Source organism: Anser anser, assembly GCF_964211835.1.
Source record: "Anser anser genome assembly, chromosome: 5".
In the NCBI taxonomy this organism is placed as follows: Eukaryota; Metazoa; Chordata; class Aves; order Anseriformes; family Anatidae; genus Anser; species Anser anser.
In genome coordinates, this window is record NC_139725.1 from 36,427,579 (window position 1) to 36,444,910 (window position 17,332).

The 17,332-nt window shown below is 71.2% G+C and overlaps 5 protein-coding genes across 13 annotated transcripts; 1 reads left to right on the top strand and 4 right to left on the bottom strand.

Annotated features, from left to right (window-relative positions):
- Positions 1-202: 202 nt before the first annotated feature.
- CDK2AP2 (cyclin dependent kinase 2 associated protein 2) lies at positions 203-1,262 on the bottom strand. Its single transcript, XM_083837093.1, has 4 exons — positions 1,034-1,262; positions 831-931; positions 606-738; positions 203-514 (listed from the first exon to the last, which is right to left on the bottom strand). Exons 1-4 carry the CDS (start codon positions 1,104-1,106, stop codon positions 447-449), a joined length of 375 nt encoding a protein of 124 aa, XP_083693219.1. The 5' UTR covers positions 1,107-1,262; the 3' UTR covers positions 203-446.
- Positions 1,263-1,419: 157 nt separating this feature from the next.
- On the bottom strand, positions 1,420-4,134 carry CABP2 (calcium binding protein 2). 2 transcript variants are annotated; one of them, XM_083837068.1, is made up of 8 exons: positions 3,791-3,852; positions 3,348-3,506; positions 3,080-3,235; positions 2,827-2,857; positions 2,536-2,670; positions 2,325-2,434; positions 2,095-2,242; positions 1,426-1,795 (listed from the first exon to the last, which is right to left on the bottom strand). In XM_083837068.1, the coding sequence occupies exons 2-8, from the start codon at positions 3,408-3,410 to the stop codon at positions 1,770-1,772; spliced, it is 669 nt and encodes a 222-aa protein (XP_083693194.1). In that variant the 5' UTR covers positions 3,411-3,506; positions 3,791-3,852; the 3' UTR covers positions 1,426-1,769. The 2 variants fall into 2 exon arrangements, with proteins under 2 accessions (XP_083693193.1, XP_083693194.1); XM_083837067.1 differs by lacking the exon at positions 3,348-3,506 and having other exon boundaries at positions 1,420-1,795; positions 3,791-4,134.
- A 268-nt stretch (positions 4,135-4,402) lies between these two features.
- Positions 4,403-7,189, top strand: NDUFV1 (NADH:ubiquinone oxidoreductase core subunit V1). 2 transcript variants are annotated; one of them, XR_014584737.1, is made up of 10 exons: positions 4,403-4,562; positions 4,687-4,769; positions 5,195-5,365; positions 5,434-5,617; positions 5,694-5,912; positions 6,005-6,270; positions 6,347-6,513; positions 6,582-6,663; positions 6,744-6,889; positions 6,987-7,189. XR_014584737.1 is itself a non-coding variant. In XM_083837047.1 (10 exons), exons 1-10 carry the CDS (start codon positions 4,509-4,511, stop codon positions 7,068-7,070), a joined length of 1,374 nt encoding a protein of 457 aa, XP_083693173.1. In that variant the 5' UTR covers positions 4,404-4,508; the 3' UTR covers positions 7,071-7,189. The 2 variants fall into 2 exon arrangements, 1 of the variants encoding a protein (XP_083693173.1); XM_083837047.1 differs by having other exon boundaries at positions 4,404-4,562; positions 5,694-5,883; positions 6,058-6,270.
- A 250-nt stretch (positions 7,190-7,439) lies between these two features.
- On the bottom strand, positions 7,440-9,157 carry NUDT8 (nudix hydrolase 8). Its single transcript, XM_083837073.1, has 4 exons — positions 8,859-9,157; positions 8,626-8,758; positions 8,013-8,090; positions 7,440-7,924 (listed from the first exon to the last, which is right to left on the bottom strand). Exons 1-4 carry the CDS (start codon positions 9,089-9,091, stop codon positions 7,679-7,681), a joined length of 690 nt encoding a protein of 229 aa, XP_083693199.1. The 5' UTR covers positions 9,092-9,157; the 3' UTR covers positions 7,440-7,678.
- A 1,004-nt stretch (positions 9,158-10,161) lies between these two features.
- AGBL2 (AGBL carboxypeptidase 2) lies at positions 10,162-17,276 on the bottom strand. Of its 7 annotated transcripts, XM_083836908.1 has the most exons (24): positions 17,053-17,272; positions 16,886-16,949; positions 16,698-16,805; positions 16,354-16,572; positions 16,160-16,267; positions 15,928-16,078; positions 15,077-15,844; positions 14,848-15,010; positions 14,641-14,767; positions 14,416-14,513; positions 14,239-14,336; positions 13,121-14,165; positions 12,935-13,019; positions 12,731-12,837; positions 12,623-12,649; positions 12,277-12,330; positions 12,132-12,189; positions 11,941-11,992; positions 11,799-11,858; positions 11,251-11,344; positions 11,085-11,129; positions 10,908-10,975; positions 10,491-10,566; positions 10,162-10,359 (listed from the first exon to the last, which is right to left on the bottom strand). In XM_083836908.1, exons 1-24 carry the CDS (start codon positions 17,080-17,082, stop codon positions 10,273-10,275), a joined length of 3,792 nt encoding a protein of 1,263 aa, XP_083693034.1. In that variant the 5' UTR covers positions 17,083-17,272; the 3' UTR covers positions 10,162-10,272. The 7 variants fall into 7 exon arrangements, with proteins under 7 accessions (XP_083693034.1, XP_083693031.1, XP_083693032.1 ...); XM_083836905.1 differs by having other exon boundaries at positions 15,928-16,267; positions 17,053-17,276; XM_083836906.1 differs by having other exon boundaries at positions 16,160-16,232; positions 16,698-16,800; positions 16,886-17,276.
- Positions 17,277-17,332: the final 56 nt, after the last annotated feature.

Sequence of the window (17,332 nt, forward strand, 5' to 3'; positions counted from 1 at the left end):
TTGGGGAGTTTGGGGGGATTTGAGGAGTTTTGGGGGGGAGTTGGGGATTTAGGGGGGGATTTGGAGAGATTTGGGGAGTTTGGGGTGGGATTTAGGGTTTGGAGGGGGAGGATTTGGGGAGTTGGGGAGGATTTGGGGAGTTGGGGGGGATTTGGGGAGTTTGGGGGGGGATTGGAGAAGTTCTAGGGGGGGTTGGGGGGAATTTGGGGTTTTTGGGTGACTTTATTAGGTTTAGGGTCACAGCAGGTCTCGCCCCCCCTGCCCCCTCCAGGCGCCGTGTCCCGAGCACGTCCTTTATTTATAAAAACCCGCGGCTGCGAAGGGAACCGGGAGGGGAGGAGGGGTCAGGGGGAGCCCCGGGGGCGGCCCTGTACGAAGGGTTGGGGGGCCACCGGCGGGGCTCCGGGACCGGGAGGAGGTGGGGGGGGGGACACCGGGGGCGGCCGTCACGTGCGGGCGTTGCGCTCTGTCTCGGCCAGGCACTCCCGCACCAGCGCCCGCGCGTGGATGATGCCTGCGGGGGGGACAAAGGGGGGGGGGGGTGAGCCCCGGTGGCACCGGGAGCCCCCCCCCCAGTCCCCCCGGTACCGGTGCCGGCGCCGTACCCCGCTTGAGCCGCTCCATGGCGCTCTTGCTGCCGGCGTAGGTGGGCCGGATCTCCTTGCCCATCTCCTCGATGACGGACAGCAGGTCGGTGTAGGTGCTCTGCGAGCCCGGGGCACCGGGGGGCTTCATGGCCTGCGGGGGGGGGGGGGGGGGGGTTAACGGAGGGGTTCAGCACCGCCCCCCCCCCCCGTTACCGGCCCCGCCGCCCCCCCCCACCGCCTCACCTGCACGTAGCCCATGGAGGGCGGCCCGAAGTCGTTGAAGAGCGGCCGGAACGGGGCGGCGGCGCCGGGCGCGGAGCCGGACGGCGAGGGGACGCTGGTGGCTGCGGGGTACGGGGGGGGGAGGGGGGGTGGCGCGGGGTTAGCACGGCGTTACCGGAGCCCCCTCCCCCCCCCCCGGTGCCCCCCCTTCAACCCCCTCTCACCGGCGGGCGGCGCCGCGGGCCCCGGGGCGGGGCTGGCGCTGGCGGGGGCGGGCGCGATGGGCTTGTAGGACATCCCCGCGGGCCCGCGCCGCGAGCGGCTCCCTGGCGAGCGGCGGCGGCGGCGGCGGCGGCGGCGGCGGCGGGGGGCGCGGGGCGGGGCGGGGCGCGGCGGCCCCCCGCAGCCGATTGGCCGGCCCGCGCGGACCCGCCGCGCTGATTGGCCGCCGGCCCGGCTCGGCCCCGCCCCCCGGCCCCGCCGCGGAGAGCGCGGCCCGGCCGCCGCCGCTCGCCAGGCCCCCACCCCCCCCCCACCCCTCCCGGCGCCGACCGCTCGCGCCGATGACGTCGCAGCCCGCGCGCCGCGCTGACGTCAGCGCACCACCCTCCCTCCCCGTTACCATGGAGACGCGCGGCGTCGGCCCCGCCCCCTCCCGCCGCCGCCATTTTCTCCCCCCCGCCCCCGGTGACCGCCCCCCGCTAGGAAGGAGGCGCGGACAGCGGCGGCCGGCACACGGCTTCATTGCACCGGGACCCCCGCACGCACCGGGGGCTGCCCCAACACGGCCCCGCCGCCCCCGGGAGCAGCGTGGGGACGGGCCCGGGAGGGGGGCGGACGGGCCCCGGGACCCCTCCCGGTGGCGGGGGGGGGGGGGGGGAGGGGGCGGCGGTGCCGGGGCCGTCTGGTCTCGGTAAGGCACGGCGGGGGGCTCCTGTCCCGGCTTGGCACGGGCCGCCCTCAGCGCGACATCATCCGCACGAACTCTGCCGGGGGAAGTGTGGTGTTAACGGGAGAAGGGCGATAATACGGGGGGGGGGGGTAATAAAGGGGTAACGGAACCGGGGGGGTTAATAAAGAGGTAATGGAACCGGGGGGGGGGGCAATAAAAGGGGTAACGGAACCGGGGGGGGGCAATAAAAAGGGTAACAGAACTGGGGGGGAGGGGTTAATAAAGGGGTAACAGAACCGGGGGTGGGATTAATAAAGGAGTAATGGAACCGGGGGGGGGTTAATTAAGCGGTAATAAAGCGGTACCATAACCAGCACCCCCCAGCCTCGTTACCTTCAAAGTCCACCAGGCCGTCCCCGTTGAGATCCACGTCCTTGAGGATCTCGTCCACCTCCCGGGGGTTGAGCTGCTGCCCCAGCAGCTTGCGCATGGCCTCCCGCAGCTCCGCCATGCTGATCTGCCCGTCCCCGTTGGTGTCGAACTGCCGGCGAGCAGGCGGGGGGTGATAGATGGTGTGTCCAACCCCAGCAGCCCGTCCCAGCAGCCCCCCGGCCCCCCCTCACCTCGCGGAAGGCGTCGCGCAGCTCCTTGATGCCGATCATGTCCGCCGTCTCTGCCAGCATCTTGGGGCCCATCAGCTCCACGAAGTCGTCGAAGTCCACCTTGCCGCCCGCTGCGGGAGGAGGGAAGTGCGGCCGGAGTGTGAGGCACAGCTCCGGGGCCACCACCGAGGGGACGCGCGGGTGTCCCCCCTCCCCGCGCCCCAACACCTACTGATCTGCTGGGACAGCTCGATGAGCTCCATCTCGGTGGGCATGTAGCCCATGGTCCGCATGCACTCGCCCAGGTCCTTGTAGCTGATGTAGCCATCCCGGTCCTTGTCGAACTCCCGGAAGGCTTGCTTCAGCTCTGGGGACAGCGCGGGGACGCGGGTGGCACCGGGGGATACCCCTTCTGCCGCCCCCCTTCCCCTCCCCGGCCATGGGGAGGGATGGGTGGAGGGGAACGGGTGACAAGTTGGTGACAGGGGAGACTCCAGCTGCGGGCAGCGTCCCCACGCTTTACCTTCGATCTCCTCCGGCCGCAGCTCTCGGTCCTGGGAAGAGAAAGCGGGCTGGAGGGACGGCCCCCACCCCAAACCCCCCACCCGGCGGGCAGCGAGGTGGCCGCGGGTGACCCCGTGGGAGCCGTGTGCCACAACTTTGGCCAGGAAGGGGGGGTCACGAGGCACCGCCGCGGCGTTGCCTTGACCCGAGGAGCCCGGGACGTGCCCCCGGGTGAGCGGCTGGGGAGGGGGGGGGCCGTGACCGGCACGTACCAGCTGGGTGATGGCGATGCTCTGGCGGAGGAAGATGCACGCCGGCCCCACCAGCCCGTGCAGCACCGAGTAGTTCTGCAACGGCGGCGACTGCGCGACCTCCGCCGCCTCCTCGGCCTCCTGGGGGCCGGGGGGGCCGCAGCGCTGCCTCCCGTCCTGCGGGCAGAGCCGGCCGGTAGCGGGAGGCAGAGCCCAGCACCCCCCCGGATAACCCACACCCCGTGTCCCCCCCTCTGCCCGCCACCCCCCCCCCCGGGGCCAGCCTTACCTTGGAGAGCCTCCGCTCAGGGGTCTTGGTGCAGTTGCCCATGGCTGGGGGGTGCCCGGGCATACCTGGCCCCCCCGGGGGGGCCGCCTGGCGCAGTCCTGGGGGCCACCGACTCCGGCCCGGGCGCGCCAGGACGGGGTTTTTTTATAGTAACAGCGGCTGCGTGGGGATTTGCGGTTTTTATTGAATATCTCGGGATATGCAGGGCGAGGCGGGGGGGGCCGCACGCACCCGCACACACACATAATCCCCCGGATTATTCCCCGCTCGGCCGCGCTGCTCCAGATGTGGGGGAGCCACCCAGCTGTCCCCGGGGGGGGGCAGGGGGGGGACCGAACGGGGACACCGCCCCCCTCCCCCCCCAAAACAATAAAATTAATTAAAATAACCCCCCAAATCGTCATTCATTCTCCCCCGTCCCCCCCCAGCACGCCGCCGGTTACCTGCCCGCCGGCGGGGGGCACCTCGGGTCCCGGCTCCTCGGTGCTCGCACGGCAGCGGCCCGGGCCCCCCCCGGGGCTCCGCCGCCCCCGGGACCGGGGGGCCTGGCGCGGGGGGGGGGGGCTGCGGGCACCGCGCTTCGGCCCCGGGGGGGCCCGGCGGGGCGGCCCCCGGGCGGCTGCGGGCAGGGGGCTGCCGGGGGCGCGGCGGGGCGGCCCGCGGAAGAAGAGGAACATGGTGCCGGTGCCCGGTGCCGGTGCCCGGTGCTGGTGTGTGTGTCCCCCCCCCGCCGCCGCCGCCCCCGCCGCCGGCCCCGAATCCAATCCCCCGCTGCCGGGGTGAGATTGCAGCGGGAAACCGGATCCGCCACGGGACACCCGACCCGCGCCGGCCGCACCGGGCAGCGAGGCCGCGGGGACCGAGGTGGGAGCGCACCGGGGGGGGCTAACGGGGAGGAACCGGCGGGGTTAACGGGGGGGGACGGGGGGGGACCGGGGGGGCTCCGAGCGCGGAGACATCGCGAGCGCGGCCCCGCCGCCGGGCGGCGGCGCGGGGAGCGGTCCCGGTGCCGGTCCCGGTGCAGCCCCCCGCCCCGGTCCCGGTCCCGGTCCGTGACGTCACCGCCGCGCCACCGGCGCCCGCCGCTGACGTCACTGCCGCGCGCACCGGCGGGGGGCGCCTGAAGGTGACGGCGGGAGCGGGGCCGCGGTGAGCCCCGCCATGGCCGCCCGGCAGCTGCAGGCGCTGCGCCGCCTCCACGCCGCCGCCTTCTCGGTGAGTGCCGGCACCGGGACCCGGACCCGGACCCGGACCCCTACCCCTACCGGTACCGGTACCGGTACCGGTACTGGTGCCGGTACCGGGCCCGGTGCCGGTGCTGAGCCCGATCTCCCCGCAGACGGCGCCCAAGAAGACGCAGTTCGGCTCGCTGCGGGATGAGGACCGCATCTTCACCAACCTCTACGGGCGTCACGACTGGCGGTGGGGGACGGGGGGGCTCGGGGGGTGCTGGGGAGGGGGCTGGGGGGGCTCCGAGGGGTGCTTGGAGGGTCTGGGGGTGCTGGGGAAGGGGCTTGGGGGGTGCTGGGGGGGCTCCGAGGGGTGCTGGGGGGGGCTCTGGGGGTGCTGGGGGGGGTCCGAGGGGTGCTTGGAGGGTTTGGGGGTGCTGGGGGGGGTCCCGGGGGTGCTGGATGGGGCACTTGGGGGGGCTGGGGAGGGGGCTTGGAGGTGCCGGGTGGGGGTTTGGAGGTGCTGGGGGGGGGTCTCTGGGTGCTGGATGGGGCCCAGCAGGTGCTGGGTGGGGGTGCTGGGGGTGACTGCAAGGTGCTGGGGGGACTCTGGGGGGTGCTGGGGGGTTCTGGTCCCTCCCGGTGCTACTGCCCCCCCCCCCCCGCTGCTGCCGGCAGGCTGAAGGGCGCGCTGCGGCGCGGCGACTGGTACAAGACGAAGGAGATCCTGCTGAAGGGCGTCGACTGGATCCTCGGCGAGATCAAGGCGTCGGGGCTGCGGGGCCGCGGCGGCGCCGGTTTCCCCACCGGCCTCAAGTGGAGCTTCATGAACAAGCCCCCGGACGGCAGGTGGGGGCCGGCGCCGGTGCCGCGCGCCCGGGGCGCCGGTACTGGGGGCTGACGGCACTTCCCGGCAGGCCCAAGTACCTGGTGGTGAACGCGGACGAGGGGGAGCCGGGCACCTGCAAGGACCGGGAGATCATGCGCCACGACCCCCACAAGCTGGTGGAGGGCTGCCTGGTGGCCGGCCGCTCCATGGGCGCCCGCGCCGCCTACATCTACATCCGCGGCGAGTTCTACAACGAGGCCTCCAACCTGCAGGTGAGCGGCGGGGGCCCGGCGGGGCGCTGCCGGCGATGTGTCGTCCCCCCCCGCCCACCCGCTGTCCCCTCCACAGGTGGCCATCAGGGAGGCGTACGAGGCCGGGCTGCTGGGGAAGGACGCCTGCGGCTCGGGGTACGCCTTCGATGTCTTTGTGGTGAGGGGCGCCGGGGCTTACATCTGCGGGGAGGAGACGGCGCTGATCGAGTCCATCGAGGGCAAGCAGGGCAAGCCCCGCCTGAAGCCGCCCTTCCCTGCTGACGTGGGTACGTCCCCGAGTTGCTCTCAGCTCCCGGTGTGCCGGTCATGGCAGCACAAACCCCGATTCCCCGCCAAGCGGCCCCTCTCCAGCAGGACGCAGCGATCCTGGCTGCCGTCCTGCCGTAGGGACGCGGTTGCGCTCTGGCACCGCCCAGCCCCTCAGCCCTGACCGCTTCCAGGCGTCTTCGGCTGTCCCACCACGGTGGCCAACGTGGAGACGGTGGCCGTGTCCCCCACCATCTGCCGGCGCGGCGGCGCCTGGTTCGCCAGCTTCGGGCGCGAGCGCAACTCGGGGACGAAGCTCTTCAACATCTCCGGCCACGTCAACAACCCCTGCACGGTGGAGGAGGAGATGTCAGTGCCGCTGAAGGAGCTGATCGAGAAGCACGCGGGTAAGTGCCGCGGCCCTCCTCCGAGCGGGACGTCCCCGCCGGGCCCGGCTGAGCCTGAACCCCCCCTCTCTGGCAGGGGGTGTCCGCGGGGGTTGGGACAACCTTCTGGCCGTCATCCCGGGGGGCTCCTCCACCCCGCTGCTCCCCAAGTCGGTGTGCGAGACCGTGCTGATGGACTTCGATTCCCTGGTGCAGGCGCAGAGCGGGCTCGGCACGGCCGCTGTCATAGTCATGGATAAATCGGTAAGGGACGAGCCCTCCCCGGTGCCCGCCTGCCCCCGCCGGGCCCTCACTGTCCCCTTCCTCCCCAGACCGACATCGTCAAAGCCATCGCTCGCCTCATCGAGTTCTACAAGCACGAGAGCTGCGGGCAGTGCACCCCGTGCCGGGAAGGTGAGCGCACAGGGCCGGGACGGACGGGGGGGGACAGCAGCCGGCACCGCGGGGCCCTCACCGCCTTCCTCTCCCCGCAGGCGTCGACTGGATGAACAAAGTGATGGCGCGCTTCGTGCAGGGCGACGCGCAGGTGGCCGAGATCGACGCGCTGTGGGAGATCAGCAAGCAGATCGAGGGCCACACCATCTGCGCCCTGGGCGATGGCGCCGCCTGGCCCGTGCAGGTGCGGGCTGGGGGGGCCGCGAGCGGGATTTTGGGGGGGGGGTTTGGCGGTGGCTGCTGCCTTGCCCCGTTAACTCCGCCTCGTCTGCTCTCCCCAGGGCCTAATCCGCCACTTTCGCCCGGAGCTGGAGGACAGGATGCGGCGCTTCGGGGAGGCCAAAGCTCGAGCGGCCTCAGCGTGAGGAGGCAGCGGCGGAGGGCAGGGGGTGGCACTGCGCTTCCCTGCCTGTGGGGGCTTCGTGGGGGCGAGGGGCTTCTTGCCGCTGTTGGGGGCTCCTTAATAAACGCTGCTGTGCTCGCAGGCTCCTGTCTCTGCTTTGTGGGAGCACAAGAGGAGGCTGCGGTCTTAAAATCGGGAGCAGGGGCTCCCTGGAAAAGGGAGATCGATGGGGAATGGGGCCAGGCTTGGCCAAGGGCTGGGAAACCCCTGCTGAGGTCCTGGCTCTCCACAAGCCCCCCACGTCCCCTCCTCTTCCTGGGCCCCTGAGCCAAGCAGCTCCCTGGCACCAGGGAGAGCTCTTACCTGCACCAGCAAGCTGGAGGCTGTGGTGTAAGTGGTTTAAAACATGGCTTTTTACTACAATCACAGTGTCGTCACAGGCTGGGCAGCAGCATGGAGTGGGTGACAGCCCCGGGGCTGCCACCTCTCCATGAGCGCGTGGCGGGGCTGAGCCCCGCGCGCCCAAAAAAACAACAAACCAAACCAAGGGGCAGCACCCCCGGTGTCCTGCGAAGGGCAGGCGGCACCCCGTCTCCTCCCCAAAATTGGGAAGGGGGGGGTGGGTGGGGGTCAGGCCCTGCGCGGCGGGGCGGCGAGGTGGCGGCCGGGCACGTGGGTCTTCCTGCGGTAGCGCTCGGGCGCCAGCAGCTCCAGCGTCAGCTCGGTGATGATGGCCGTGAGCCCCCAGACGCGGTGGGGGCCGTGGAGGAAGACCGGCAGGGTGTAGCCGTAGCGGCCGCCAGTGCGGAAATGCGTGTAGCCCTGGTTCTCCTCCCGCAGCAGGTGAGCCAGCGGCAGCGTGAAGGTCTCCGCCACCTGCCGGGATGGGGACACGCACGGGGATGGGGATGGAAGGGGGTCCAGAGTGCCTGTGACACCCCCGCCCCGGCACGGGGTCACCCACCTCCTCGGGGTTTGGGGACAGCTTCAGGTTCTCCAGGGGGCCCAGGTTGGCCACGACGGGGACCACCAGCATCCCTTGCTGGAAGGGAGCGGGCGGCAGAGGGACGGGGTGGGTGGCAAATGCCAAAGCTCATTCCCACTTGCCTGGAGCCCCCCCAGACACCCACGTGCCCCACGTCCCCCTTTTTTTGCCCCATGGCCCACACGGCAACCCCCCCCCCCGTCCACCACATCCCTGCCACTGTGTCCCCAGACAACCCGTCCCCGTACCCCCACCACCTCACCCCTGACCCCGGTGTCCTAGTCCCCGTGTCCCCAGTGCCCCCTGTCCCATCTCCCAGCCCCCCAGCCCCATGTCCCCTTATCCCCACATCCTTGTCACCGTGTCCCCAGACACCCCAGCGTTCCCAGTGCCCCCCGTCCCATCTCCCAGCCCCATGTCCCCTTATCCCCACGTCCCTGTCACCGTGTCCCCATGTCCCCAGGCCACGTCCCAGCCCCCCGTGCCCCCTCTGTCCCTCTCCCCTTTCCCCCAAACCCCCTCCCCCGACCCCGGTGTCCCCGTCCCCATGTCCCCAGCTCCACCCCGGTGCCCGGTGCCCGGTGCCCGGTACCCGGTCGGGCAGACTTCTCAGCATGCCCCAGACGCTGCCCTCGCCCAGCTCCAGCCCCAGCTCCTCCCGCGTCTCCCGCAGCGCCGTGGCCACCGCGTCGCCGTCCGACGCCTCCCGTTTCCCCCCGGGGAAGCTGCGACGAGCGGAGAGGGGGAGGACGGGAGGACCGGGGGGGGGGGTGACCGGGAGGAACCGGGGGGGGGGGTACCGAAATCACCCCCCCCCCAGCTCACCTCACGTCGCCGCTGTGCGGCCCGGGCAGGCGGCGGCAGCGCAGGGTGTAGAGCAGCGAGGGGCGGCCGCGCACCGAGCACAGCGGCACCAGCACCGCCGCCCCCGCCGCCGCCGCCGCCGCCGCCGCCCCGCCGCCCCCCGCCGCCGCCAGCAGCTCCCGGCAGCGCCGCTCGGTGCCGCCGCTCAGGTACCCGCGGCGCGGGGGGACGCGGCCCCAACCCGGCCCCGCCATGGCGCCGCCGGGGGAAGGGGAGGGGAAAGGAGGCGAGGGGAGGGCGACCGGCACCGGCCCGGCCCCCCCCCCGCCACCCCCCCCCGGGGCTCCCGGGAGCGCCGCACCGCGGGAGGAGCGCGAGAGGAGAGAGCGCACGGGGCGTGCGGGGCCCCCCGCGGGCGTGCAGTGCTCCCGCTGGGTGTGCAACACAGTCACGGGGCGTGCTGGGGTCCCAGGGGGGTGTTCAAAACTTTCTGCTGGGTGTGCAACCCGGTCACGGGGCGTGCAGGACTTCTACTCGGTGTGCAACCCGGTCACAGGGCACGCAGTACTCCCACGGGGAGCGCAACGCCTCCTGGTCGGCGTGTAACCCGGTCATGGGGCGCGCGGCCCGGGCATGAGGCGTTCAGTGCTCCCAGCGGGCGTGCAGTGCTCCTGCTGAGCGTGCAATGTGGTCACAGGGCAGGCAGTGCTCCTGCTGGGTGTGCAAAGCTGCCTGCTCTGCGTGTAATCCAGCCGTTGGGCGTGCAATGCTCCCAGCGGGTGTGCAAGCCGGTCACCAGCTGTGCAACACTCCTGCTCTCTACGCAATGTGGTCACAGGGGTTTGCGATGCTCCCCGTGGGCGTGCAACCCAGTCACAGGGTTTGTTACACTCCTGCCAAGTGCGTAACGTCCACAGTAGGTGTGCAACCCTCGTGCTAGGTCTGCACCATTCCCAATGGGTGTGTAACCCCACCCCTGGGCGTGCAACCCTGCCAGCAGGTGTGCAAGCCGGGCACTAGGTGTGTTTGCACGGGGGGGGGGGCCTGCCGCCACCCTGGGCCGTCGCTTCCCCGCTGCCCCAGAGGTCGGCACGGCCGCTCGTTAAAACAAGCACACAGATACTGAGCAGGGTCATGTTTCCGGGTGCCACTATCTGGCGGTGGGATTTCCGCTGCTGAAACAAAGCTGGGGACACGGCTCCGGCGGCTGGGCCGGGGAAAGGGTGCTGGGGATGGGCTGGGATCAGCTGGGATCGGCTCGGGCAGCGCAGGTTCTCCTGCAGGAAGCCCCTGGCCCCACGACAGACACTCTCACACGGCCACCTTTGTCTCTCAGGATTAAATGATTTTTAAAAAAACTGTATAGAAATCACAACTCTCTCATAATTCTTTGTCTCCAGAGCTCGGCCTCGGCTTCGCGACTCCGCTCTCAGCTTCAGCGGAACCTCCTCTCGTCCCACACGTATCGCTTCCCTGCGGGCACCTTGCGGAAAAACAGGCTGTTCCCTCGGCTCATGTTGCCCTGGAAGGGGACACGGGTTAGTGCAGGGTGAGGCCGGGCTGCCCCCAGCCCCATCACGGCCCCGGAGAACCACGGGGCTCCCCCCAAGCCTGCGATCGTGGCCAGGCGGCGCGGCAGCCCCAGCCACTCACCTCCTTGTGCAGCTGGCTCCAGCAGTCCAGCCAGGAGGAGTAGGTGGGCGCGTAGGGGAGGAGGCCCCCGGCCAGCCTGGCGAGGGGAGGAGAGCACCACGGGGTTATTTCCACCCAGGGCCGAGCAGGCGAGGTAAGACCCGTCGCTCTGCAGCCCTGCGCCGGGCTGAACCCCTGTGCAGTCCCCCCCGCTGAGCTGGGCTCAGGCGTGCCCGGCTCCCACTGAGCCCCCCTGAGGCAGCGAGGGATCAAACCCACGGCCACGACGGGTTTGAAACCCTCCTTTACCACTCGGAGCTTTGGAAAGGCAGCTCTGGGGACTGATCCCGCGTGGATCGCTCTCGCTAACCTCTCCGGGCACGCTCGCGCCCTTGGGGGGAGCGCAGGAGGCGAGGGAGGTGGTGGCAGCACGCTCACCCGCAGTTATTGACGGCCATCAGGTTGGAGACCAGCACGAAGGGGTACGTCAGCATGCTGGCGAAGAACTGCAGGGGAGAGCAGGGCTGGTCAGCAGCTCCGGCCCCCCAGGGACCCTCCCAGGTGACAGTGTCACGCACGTTGGCGTGCAAACACACGCGCAGGGGGCGTACTTACTCCGGTGACTGCCTGCGAGTAGCTCTTCATCTCTGCCATGGAGACCTGGGGGCGGAGGAAGGCAGCTTCAGCCCCGATGCGGAGCAGGGACCTGCGCCTCCCCTGGGGCTCGCGGCTGCGTGCCCGCCCCCAGCCCAGCTGCCCCCGCACAGCGCAGAGCCCGTACCCCATTCTCCAGCGCGTACGTGTTGATGAGGTAGGCCAGCATGTTGCAGAGCCAGAGCGACAGGATGTCTCCGAGGAGCCGGGGGATGAGGCCGCTGGAAGAGGAGAGAGAAGAGGCGGCGGGTTTAGGAACAGGAGGTGGCAGCCCTCCGCCCAACGGCCGGGTGAAGCCGGGCAGCTCCGTGCCTTGGGAGCACAGAGGCTTGGAAAAAACGGCCTGTGTTGGCTGGAGGAACGCATGGCCAGGAGGACAGGGCTGCGGTGACTCAGAGCACGCCGAGCTGCCGGCCGTGGGAGGAGGAGTTTTCATGTCCCCAGGCACTGGGCAGCAGCCACGCAACACAGGGCTGGTGCCAGAGGCTTGCAGGAGCTGCCCAGGAAGGAGGGCACAACGGGCACTGCACACCAAAATTAGGGCCTAGTACCAGCGGGTAAGAAGATGGGAAGACGGACAAAGCAAGAAGCAACATCCAAGCAACGAGTGAGGCTTGTGGGTTTTGGGTAGAGATCCCGCTGCCCCCCAAAAAATTCAACATCAACAGCACTCACGCGAAGAATCCCAGGATGCCTTCTTCTCGGTAAATCGTGGTGAAGGCGCTTAGTGTCCCGCTGGGCCGGGGGGGAAGAGGAGAGAGCACCGGTCACACCAGGCAGGGACACGGCACCCCACGGCTACCCCCGCGCCCCGTACCTGTACTTGGTCTCCCTGCCGATGAACTGCACCATGCATCGCAGGGTGATCACTGCGGGCAGAGCCAGGCGACGCAGGGTCAGCAGGGGACAAAGGGACGCTCCAGGGCGGTGGGGACACCACAGCACCCGGCACCCGAGCTGTCCGTGAGGAGGAGCAGCAGCTGGAGGCGGCCGTGCGGGGGTACCTACCGTGGAATGGGTGGGTGATGAGGGTCGCGGCGGAGCGAGCAACCATCTCTCGGGAAGTCTGGAGGAGAAAGGGGCTGTTAGCGAGGGGAGGAAGGGCATGAGAGAGCTGCCCAGCCCAGCACCCTCCTCTTCCTGCGCTCCTCACCTCCTTGAGGACCTGCTCCAGCGAGGACACGGGCTCCTGCTTGCTGGCTCCTGGCTGGAGACGGGCAGAGGCGTCAGGCAGGGTACAGCCCCTGAAATTCACCCTGTCCTCCCCAGGCACGGCTGCGCAGCCCCCCAGCACCAGCCCCACCAGCTCACACAGCAGCCTGCTCCTCCTCTCGCGCCTCGCTGGGGCGGCACCAAGAGCCAGCTCCATGCCGGGCTGCTGCTGTTAATCCCCGCACCCGCAGGGCACGGCCTTGCCTGGCAGGAGCAGCTGCTGGGGGCAGAAGGGGAGGAGGAGGAGGGGAGGAAGGGATTCGCCACCAAAGCTGCCTCCAACGTACCTCAGCTTGCTTGGTAGTCTGGTACCGCTGCGGAAAGAAGGGCACACGGTCAGCAGGTGGGAGCCGGCAGCTGCAGCCCTGCCGGGGCCGGTGCGCGGGGCACGGTACCTGCAGCACTTTGCTGTGCACCACGGTGCCGATGGCGCTGGAGCAGAGCCGGGGGGTGAGGCCTTTGAAGAGTCCCGCTCTCCCGTCGACCTTCACGATGTGCTTGGCTGGGGGAGACGCGGGTCAGGCCGCGCCGGGCCCCCCCCTCCCCCCCGGGGAACGGCCGCGGCACCGGGCACGGGGCTCCCGGGGACGCTCACTCACCGTAGGCGAAGAGTCCCGGCAGCTGGTAGACCTGGCGGCCGAAGATGTTCCGGCCCAGCGTGGGCGGCAGCGGCTCGTAACCCACCTGCGGGGAGAGGCGCGGCCCGTCCCCGGCACCGAGACCCCCCGGTACCGGCACCACCGCCGCCGCCGCGTCCCCCCGGTCCCGGTAGCGCCGCCCCTTACCTGCACCAGCACCTTCACGTACATGAGGGGCTGCGACAGCACCGTCAGCCCCGAGCCCAGCAGCACCTGCGAGGCCGCGTCCGCCATGCTGCTGCCGCTGCTCCTGCTGCCGCCCCGGCGCCACGGCCCAGAAGGACACGGCCGCCGCTTCCGCTTCCGCCCCCGGTACTTCCGCCGCGCCCGCCGCCCGCTTCCGCCCGGGTCGCCATGGCAACGCGGCCTGCGCCACCGGCGGGGCCTTCGAGGCCTGAGGCGTTGCCACGGCGACGGGCCCTGAGGTGCCACCGGGCGGTGGCGGCGGCCCCCGGGGGCCCGCAGGGGAAGGGGCAGCCCGGCAGGCACCGGGGGCCGCGGCCCCGTTAACGCCGGGCGCAGGCGTAGCAGCGGGGGCTGGCGGGGCCCAGCCGCCCCCCACGACCACCGGCGGCGGCCCCCGGTGTGGGCAGCGCCACGTCCGTGCCCCGCGAGGAACCGGCGGTGGCGGTGGCGGCAGGGGCAGGCTGCAGCGTGCGGCGGGGCCCCGTAGCCCTCGCGCCCCCCTGCAGCCGGGCGTCCCCCGCAGCGGCACGGCCGTGGGAGCCCCTTCCCGCCGCGGTGGGGCCGGGCTGACGGGGGACGGCTCCACGCGGCTGCTCGGGCTCCTCCGGCGCCCCACGGCCTCCCCCGGGGGCGTTGGGGACCTGCGGTTGTCCCCGGGGCCTGAGGGACCATGGTGGCACCTGGGGGAGCGCAAAGGGGGGGCTCAATGCAGCCCCAGGCGCTGCCACCCGAGCTGGGAGCAGTGTGAGGAGGCAGACACGGGGCAGGGGAGGGGTGAACCGCGCTCACTGGGACACCGGCGTGGCTCTGGCGGACGGCGTTTGGCCGGCGCAGGGCGTTCCTCGCTCTGCGGCTCCGCAGCCGCTTCCTCCTCCTCGGCTCCAGCCGCCCTGGATGGCGCAGCGGCACCAGAATGTCCTCCCGGGTGCCTCGTCCCTCCCGTCCCCGGGGGCTCCCGGGCCGTGCCAGGGGTCCCTCAGACACGGAGCTGTCAGAGCCGCTGGTGCTGCACGAGGGAGAGGACGGCTGCAGCCACCACCGGCCCCGCCGGCCCCAGGGGCAGTGTCACTGGGATGTACCTGGACTCGAGGTCTGAGGTGGGGACGTCGCTCCAGCTCTCGCCGGAGGCCAGCCGCTGCCGCAGCAGTGCGTCCACCTCTGCCAGGCACCGCTGGAACTGCGGGACAGAACCGGCGTTACTGCCGCCACCACCACGGGGCGTGCCGCCGGCCATGGGCACCCACGCGCCCACCCACCTTGGCAGGGTCAGGGTCGCAGAAGTCAAGCAGGGTGTCGCAGAGGTGGTAGCCCAGCGATTTGAGGTCCTCCACGGTGAAGTGTGAGTTTCTCCCGCCTGGAGGGGACACGGGACAAGAAAACGAGCAGCGGCTTCCTGAGCCAGGACCCAGACCCCGTCCTTGGGGCTGAAATCCCATTCCCCAGCACGACACCGTCCCCAGCGCCTCCGCGCGGCCCCTCACCCAGCGTGGAGCCACCGAAGGCCGCCTCCAGGGTGTAGCTGTTGGTGACGCCCATCCGCCACATGACGACCCTGCCCGTCCCCTCTTTGCTCTTCTGCACCTTGAACTTGCAGCTAGGGAAGGAGAACTGGGGCCGACGGCAGGGTCAGCGCGGCGGGGGGGACGTGTTGGACATCACCAGAGGTAGGTGCGGATGGCAGAGCCCACCTTGTCAGGCGCGTTCTTGCTCAGCATCAGGGGGAAGATGCGCTCCCGCAGCCGCGGCGCTGCACCGGCCCGGCCGCCGTCGCAGCCGTACATGAAGACGTTGTTCTTGCGGCTGTGCCCGTGGAAGTCGCAGTACAGCACCACCTCCCGCTCTGCCAGCAGCCTGCGGGCTCCCGTCAGCATACGGCCGCTGGCACCAGCCCGCCGGCTCCCCGTGAGCCAGCCTCACCTCTCCACCATGGCCCGCAGGTGCCAGACGGCGGGGAAGGAGCCCCGGCACCCCGTCCCGTAGGCTCTGTTGGGGTCACGGCCGGCCAGGGAGCAGCGGGAGTTGCCCACCACCACCCCATCGGGGTTGAGCATGGGCACCACCTTGAAGACAAAGAGCCGGCGCAGGAGCCGGGCGTCGGGGGCGGCGCTGAGGACGAAGTCGAGGAAGCCCCGCATGGCCCAGGAGCCGCCGCTCTCGCCGGGGTGCGCGCGGGCGCTCAGCACCACCGCCCGCTTGCCCGCGCCGCCGGCCGGGCCGGTGATGGTCAGCAGGTAGACGGTGTTGCCGGCCAAGCTGCGGCACAGCGCCCGCACCGCGCAGTACCGCGAGCGCACCGGGTCGCCCACCACCGCCCGCAGGTACCGCTGCAGGTCCGAGTAGGTGTAGGGGTAGGAGTGCGCCAAGTAGCAGGTGTCACCGTCGTGGGGGAAGCGCATGCTCCAGGAGAGGCAGAAGGTGGCCGGCTCCTCCCCGCCGCCCCCCCGGTAGTAGTGGACTTCGGCCCCGACGCGGCGCCAGCCGATGCCACGGCTCCGGGCGTCCTGCTGCGAGTAGAGCAGCGGCCGCATGCCCTCGCCGTAGAGGCTCTTGGGCTTCGCCAGGTTGGCGATGGTGAAGCGGTAGACAGCGTCTCTCCGGGTGTTTTGCACGCGGAAATAAAACCACTGGGTGTGCTTGGCGGTGTACAAGTCCGGCCGCAGCGTCAACACGTACTCGTAGGGGCCCCTGCCGGGGGGAAGGGCCACACTCCGGCACCCGGCCCTGCCGCCGCGTCCCTCCGGCTGCCCCCGCCCCATCCCTGCTCTTACACCTTGACGGCTTTCTGGAGGTTGCCGCTCTCAAAGCGTGACTCGAACAGCAGCGTGGTGTCCTGGGGGCCCTCCAGGGTGGCCGCCGGTGAAGAGAGGGGACCCGGGGCCCCCCCGGCCCGAGCACGGGTGAAGCAGGAGCCTGGGGGCACTGGGGGACAGCGGGGTTCAGCACCTGAGGGGACGGCGTGGGGACGGGGAGGGGGACGGGGACGGCACCCATGGGCGCTACCTGGGCTGAGGTGGTAGACGACGGTGCCCTGCTCCTCGCTGCTGCCCGCCGGCGCCTGCTCGTGGCTCGAGGGCTGGCAGAAGGGCTCGGGTTCAGGGGGAACCCACTCTGGGGGGGGGGACAGATGCGCCCCGCTGTCACCGCAGGGGTTGGACACGGGGATGAGGGCTGGAGAGGCCCGAGCGCTGCCTCACCGATGTGCTCGATGGCCTCCTTGATGACTTCGCACTCGATGGGCCACCGGGGAGCAGGCAAGGGTCCTCGCGCCGAGGGGAGGGCAAAGAGAGCCCGCGGCTCCCCGGGGAACCCGCAGCCCCGCGAGCGGACCGGCTCCAGCGCCCTGGGGGCTGCAGGAGGGGCTGGGGGGCTCCCGGCCCCACGGCACGGCACTGGCGGAGCGCAGGGAGCACGGGCTGGAAGGGTTGGGGACAGCGCTCCTGGTGTCACCCCCCAAACCACCCGGCACCCCCAGGCAGGGACAAGGACCCCAGCAGGGGTGACGCAGCCCCACAGCCCGGTGCCAGGGGGCTTCACTCACGGCTCGGCTCCTTCCCCACGCGCTGCCGGCAGCCGGGGCCGGCGCTGCCCAGGCACTCGGAGTGTCCTCGTGGGGACACGGGGCTCTGCTTCCCTCCCGTCTTCTGGCCTTGGGGAAGAGCGTTGCTGGAGCCCAAACGAGGGGTCCTGCACCCCAGGGGACAAGGGGGGGGACAGCCCCAGGCTCACCTCGGAAGTAGCCGTAGTAGCGCAGGTGGCAGCGCATGAAGCTGTCGTAGGGCTCGGGGACCACCTGGGCAGGGCAGCGCCGTCAGGCTCTGCTCAGGGATCCCCACACCCCCAGGGGCTGCAGCCACCAGCCCTCCTCCCCTGAATCCCGAATCCCGGCCCCCGACCTGCGCAGTGGGGTACCCTGAGGGCTCCATGGCCGTGAGCCGTGCCCGAGCCTCCTCCCGGCCCTGGCAATGCAACGGGGCCTGCGACGCGGTCGCTGAGCGACCGCTGGCAGCAGGGAGGGACGGGGCGGTCCCGGAGCGGAGCTGGGAAAGGAGCCAGAGGGATTTTGTTATCCCTGTCAGACACTCAGGGGAGCGGGGCCATGGCAAGGTTCCCCCCGTCCCCAAAGTGTGGGTGATGCTCTGGCCCCAGCCTGCAGTGACACCCCAAACCAATGCC

What these genes read in the sequence shown, in the direction of transcription:
- CDK2AP2 (XM_083837093.1), bottom strand. Translation starts at nt 1,106, where the DNA reads ATGTCCTACAAGCCCATCGCGCCCGCCCCCGCCAGCGCCAGCCCCGCC. An exon ending in GCCCGCGGCGCCGCCCGCCG is followed by an intron (nt 932 to 1,033) that starts GTGAGAGGGGGT and finishes CGTACCCCGCAG; the next exon opens with CCACCAGCGTCCCCTCGCCG. An exon ending in CCTCCATGGGCTACGTGCAG is followed by an intron (nt 739 to 830) that starts GTGAGGCGGTGG and finishes CCCCCCCCGCAG; the next exon opens with GCCATGAAGCCCCCCGGTGC.
- CABP2 (XM_083837067.1), bottom strand. Translation starts at nt 4,024, where the DNA reads ATGTTCCTCTTCTTCCGCGGGCCGCCCCGCCGCGCCCCCGGCAGCCCC. An exon ending in TGCCCCCCGCCGGCGGGCAG is followed by an intron (nt 3,236 to 3,790) that starts GTAACCGGCGGC and finishes CTCTGCCCGCAG; the next exon opens with GACGGGAGGCAGCGCTGCGG. An exon ending in CGAGCTGTCCCAGCAGATCA is followed by an intron (nt 2,435 to 2,535) that starts GTAGGTGTTGGG and finishes CTCCTCCCGCAG; the next exon opens with CGGGCGGCAAGGTGGACTTC.
- NDUFV1 (XM_083837047.1), top strand. Translation starts at nt 4,509, where the DNA reads ATGGCCGCCCGGCAGCTGCAGGCGCTGCGCCGCCTCCACGCCGCCGCC. An exon ending in GCCCTTCCCTGCTGACGTGG is followed by an intron (nt 5,884 to 6,057) that starts GTACGTCCCCGA and finishes GACCGCTTCCAG; the next exon opens with GCGTCTTCGGCTGTCCCACC. An exon ending in GCGCCGCCTGGCCCGTGCAG is followed by an intron (nt 6,890 to 6,986) that starts GTGCGGGCTGGG and finishes TGCTCTCCCCAG; the next exon opens with GGCCTAATCCGCCACTTTCG.
- NUDT8 (XM_083837073.1), bottom strand. Translation starts at nt 9,091, where the DNA reads ATGGCGGGGCCGGGTTGGGGCCGCGTCCCCCCGCGCCGCGGGTACCTG. An exon ending in TGAGAAGTCTGCCCGACCGG is followed by an intron (nt 8,091 to 8,625) that starts GTACCGGGCACC and finishes GCTCCCTTCCAG; the next exon opens with CAAGGGATGCTGGTGGTCCC. An exon ending in TGTCCCCAAACCCCGAGGAG is followed by an intron (nt 7,925 to 8,012) that starts GTGGGTGACCCC and finishes CCATCCCGGCAG; the next exon opens with GTGGCGGAGACCTTCACGCT.
- AGBL2 (XM_083836902.1), bottom strand. Translation starts at nt 17,082, where the DNA reads ATGGAGCCCTCAGGGTACCCCACTGCGCAGGTCGGGGGCCGGGATTCG. An exon ending in GGAGGCCATCGAGCACATCG is followed by an intron (nt 16,233 to 16,353) that starts GTGAGGCAGCGC and finishes CCCTTCTGCCAG; the next exon opens with CCCTCGAGCCACGAGCAGGC. An exon ending in ACTCGCAGGCAGTCACCGGA is followed by an intron (nt 10,976 to 11,084) that starts GTAAGTACGCCC and finishes TCTCCCCTGCAG; the next exon opens with TTCTTCGCCAGCATGCTGAC.